A 4,662-nucleotide genomic window follows, 5' to 3' on the forward strand; every position below is an offset into this window, starting at 1 on the left:
ATCTTGCCCAGGTAGTGCTTGACCCTGTGTACATTAACTCTAAAAATCTCCCCATTTTTGTTCTTCAAGTCAAGTGCACCAAATGGAGTCACAAACACCACTTCAAAAAGTCCACTCCATTTTGACTTAAGCTTTCCCGGAAACAGACGCAATCGGGAGTTGAACAAGAGAACCAAATTACCCACTTTGAACTCCTTGCCACGAGCATATTTATCATAAAGGTACTTCATCTTGTCCTTGTACAAGGACGAACTGGAGTAGGCATGGAATCGGAATTCATCAAGTTCATTAAGCTGCTCCACATGAAGATTTGCTGCCACATCCCATTCAAGATTCAGCTTCCTCAAAGCCCACATGGCCTTGTGCTCTAACTCAACCGGTAGATGGCAAGCTTTTCCAAACACCAACCGGTACGGAGACATACCAATCAGAGTCTTGTAAGTAGTCCTATAAGCCCATAGAGCATCATCCAACTTCTTTGACCAATCGGTGCTATTTGCATTGACCGTATTTGACTATATACTCTTGGTTTCCCTGTTTGAGACTTCAACTTGGCCACTCCCTTGAGGATGATAAGGAGTAGAAACTTTGTGATTGACACCATACTTTGCAAGCAAAGTGTCAAAAGCTCTATTACAAAAATGAAACCTCCCATCACTTATGATTGCACGAGGAGTGCCAAAACTTTTTAAAATGCTCTTCTTGAGAAACACAACAACACTTCGGGCCTCATTGTTGGGTAAAGCCACGGCTTCAATCCACTTTGAAACATAGTCAACCGCCACAAGAATGTATGTGTTCCCACACGAGCTAACAAAAGGGCCCATATAATCAATGCCACATACATAAAAAATATCAACTTCAAGGATGGTATTGAGGGGCATTTCATCTTTCTTCAAAATTCCACCCGCTCTTTGACATTTGTCACATCTCTTCACAAGTTCATTTGCATCTTTGTACAAAGTTGGCCAATAAAACCCACAACTAATAACTTTTAAAGCCGTCCTCGCCCCGCCATGATGGCCACCATAGGGAGAGAAATGATAAACCTCTAAGATACTCAATTGCTCCTCCTCCGGGACACACCTTCGGATCACACCATCTGTGCAGATCTTGAACAAGTACGGCTCATCCCCAATAGAAATCCAAACTATCCTGTTTGAGCTTTTTCCTTTGGTTAGAAGAGAGCTCACACAGGATTATACCAGTCACAAGGAAATTAGCAACGTCCACAAACCATGGCATACTTCACTGACACAAAAAGGAGTTGATCGTCAGGAAATGAATCATTGATCTCTAAGCCATCACGAGGCCTCCCCTCCTTCTCTAAGCGGGACAAGTGGTCTGCCACTTGATTTTCACTACCCTTTCGGTCCACAATCTCCAAATCAAACTCTTGAAGTAACAAGACCCATCGCATCAGTCTAGCTTTGGAATCCTTCTTCGTCATCAAGTACCGAATTGCAACATGATCGGTATGAACTATGACCTTGGCACCCATGAGATACAGCCGAAATTTCTCCATCGCGAACACAATAGCCAAAAGCTCTTTCTCAGTCACCGTGTAGTTCACTTGAGCATCATTCATTGTCTTGCTCGCATAGCACACCGGATGAAATATTTTGTTCACTCTTTGACCCAAAACCGCCCCAACCGCAACATCGCTCGCATCACACATGAGCTCAAAAGCAAGCTCCAATTGGATGCGGCAATAATAGGAGTGGTGGTAAAATTGTGCTTGAGAAGTTCAAAGGCTTCCATACATCTCTCATCGAATACGAACTTGGCATCTTTTCCAATAACTTGCATAAGGGATTCACTACCTTCAAAAAGTCTTTGATAAATCTCCGGTAGAACCCCCCATGCCCAAGAAAACTTCAAACTCCCTTGACAGAGGTAGGGGAGGGATCCTTGAAATAACATCAATTTTTGCTTTGTCCACCTCTATACCATGCTTTGAAATTTTATGCCCAAGAACTATGCCCTCCTCAACCATGAAGTGACATTTCTCCCAATTAAGAACAAGATTGGTTTCTTCATAACGGGCCATCACTCTATCAAGATTTTTCAAATATTCCTCAAACAAATCATCCACAACACTGAAGTCGTCCATGAACACCTCCAAAATATCTTCCACCATATCGGTGAAAATGGCCATCATACACTGCTGAAATGTAGCCGGTGCATTACACAACCCAAAAGGCATCCAAGAAAAGGCAAAGGTGCCATATGGACAAGTGAAGGTGGTGTTCTCCTAATCTTCCGGAGCAATCAAGATTTGGTTGTAACTAAAATACCCATCCAATAAACAATAGAGGATACTCCCAGCAAGTCAGTCTAACATCTGATCAAGAAAAGGCAATGGAAAGTGATCCTTGCGGGTCACTTTATTCAACTTACGGTAATCCATGCACACCCTCCACCCGGTGACGGTCATGGTAGGAATCAACTCACGGTCATGCCACCCTTCTTCGGCACACATTGCACCGGAGAAGTTCAAGAGCTATTAGAGATGAGGTACACAACCCCGGCATCCAACCACTTGATCACCTACTTTTTTACAACTTCTTGCATTGCCTCGTTCAACCTCCTTTGATGTTCCAAGGAGGTCTTTACATCATCTTCCCAGAATAATCTTGTGCATACAAAATACGGGGCTTATCCCCCCAATATCAGCTAAGGTCCACCCAATTGCTTTCTTCCGCTTTTGAAGCACCGCCAATGTGGAATCAACCTGCATGTTAGTAAGACAAGAAGAAAGAATAACTGGCAAAGTTGAACTAGGGCCTAAGAATTCATACCTGAGAGGTTGAGGCAACGACTTCAACTCCAACACCGGAGGTTCCTCGATTGAAGGTTTTGTTGGTGGAGTCTTCCTATTTTCAAGATCCAAAGAGAGTTTCCTAGGCTCATAAGATTAAGAGCCCATGCCATGTAAAGCATTCACACACTCCACTCAGACTTCATCCTCATTTACATCAAGACTTAACAAAACTGCCTCTGGAGGGTCCTCCACATTGATAATTGCACTGGTATCATCAACTATTACTGCCGTGACAAGGTCCACAAAAGAGCATACCTCAGAACTGTTGAGCTGCTTCATTGACTTGCATACATGAAAGACTACTTTCTCATCACCCACCCGGAAGGTGAATTCCCCTGCTTCCATATCAACTAAGGCCTTCCCAGTAGCAAGGAAAGGTCTTCCCAATATGATTGGAACTTCATAATCTACCTTACAGTCCAAGATCACAAAATCAGCCGGCAATATAAATTTATCCACCCGGACAAGAACATCATCAATGATACCCAATGGTCTCTTCATAGTTCTATAAACCTTTTGTAATCTCATGGAAGTCAGCCTCGGTTGCCCAATACCCAAATTCTTGAAAACTAAAAATTGATACTTGCCCCCAAATCACGCAGAGCTTTTACAAAGTCCGCACTCCCAATGGTGCAAGGAATAGTGAAAGCATCGGGATCTTCTAGCTTCAGGGCCATTGAGTGCACTATTGCACTATCTTGGTAGGTCATCTTGATAGTTTCGCAATCCATGAATCTTTTCTTTGTCACCAAGTCCTTCATGAATTTAGCATACCCTAGTATTTGTTCTAGAGCCTCTACCAAAGGCACATTAATGGATAAACTCTGCATCATGTCAATAAACTTTTTAAACTGATTCTCATTTTTCTACTTCGCGAGCTTTTGAGGATAAGGTGGAGGTGGCCTTGGCAAAGGAGCCTTGGCTTTAGGCACAACCATTTCTGACATGTCTATTACGTGTTCCCTAGACGGGTTCATGCATTCTAAGTCTCCACCTCGGCATCTTGAATGTCAATCCTCACTTCCTCATTCACGTTCTCATCAATCACAGTTTCAACCACCAGAGGAATCTCATCTTCTTGCAACTTAACTTCATCACTCAAAATTTCTTTTTACTTGGATACATTCACATTACCGCCTCTTCCACTTCTTGTAGTTACCACCATAACATGATTGTTTCCTCCCTTCGGGTTAACTACCATATCACTTGGTAGAGCCCCTTAGGGCGAGTATTCAAAGATTGTGAGATTTGGCCTAATTGAACCTCCAAGTTTCTGATTGAAGTATTGTGGTAAGCCAACTGAGTATCAGAATTCGCATTCTTTTTCATCATCTGTTCAAACATCATTTCAATTCTCCCCATTTCATTGTTGGAAGAACTAGGACCTTGGGATGGAAATGGGGGTGGATTGTTTGGCTGTTGATACATTAGGGGCCTTTGAAAGCCTTACTCCCAATTTCCCTGATTGCCATTATTCCAACCACCCTGATTGTTGTTACCACCCCAGTTATTGTTGTTGCCATTCCAATTACCCTGATTGTTCTGATTATTGTTCTGATTTCCCCAATTGGAATTTTGGTTGTTGTTCCCCCAATTACTATTCCCTTGTTGTTGTTGATTGCCCCAATTTCCTTGGGGTATCCATTATTGTTGGTTGGAAAAATTGCCCCTTTGGCCTTGGTAGTTGTTCACGTATTGCACCTCTTCATTCTGCCTATCATAACCATCATCTTGGAATCCACCACAATCATTGTCAAATTGATCCGAACTCCCTTGGTTCTGTTGACCTCTTCGTCTTCTTTTATTCACTAGCATGTTGACACCCTCCAAAGCATTTA

At 42.7% G+C, this 4,662-nt stretch overlaps 1 protein-coding gene across 1 annotated transcript; it reads right to left on the reverse strand.

The window, feature by feature from the left end:
- Positions 1-2,956: 2,956 nt before the first annotated feature.
- Positions 2,957-3,325, reverse strand: LOC138878517 (uncharacterized). The gene has a single exon (XM_070158202.1). The coding sequence runs from the start codon at positions 3,323-3,325 to the stop codon at positions 2,957-2,959; it is 369 nt and encodes a 122-aa protein (XP_070014303.1).
- Positions 3,326-4,662: the final 1,337 nt, after the last annotated feature.

Source organism: Nicotiana sylvestris, chromosome 9, assembly GCF_000393655.2.
Source record: "Nicotiana sylvestris chromosome 9, ASM39365v2, whole genome shotgun sequence".
In the NCBI taxonomy this organism is placed as follows: Eukaryota; Viridiplantae; Streptophyta; class Magnoliopsida; order Solanales; family Solanaceae; genus Nicotiana; species Nicotiana sylvestris.

What these genes read in the sequence shown, in the direction of transcription:
- LOC138878517 (XM_070158202.1), bottom strand. Translation starts at nt 3,325, where the DNA reads ATGAAGAGACCATTGGGTATCATTGATGATGTTCTTGTCCGGGTGGAT.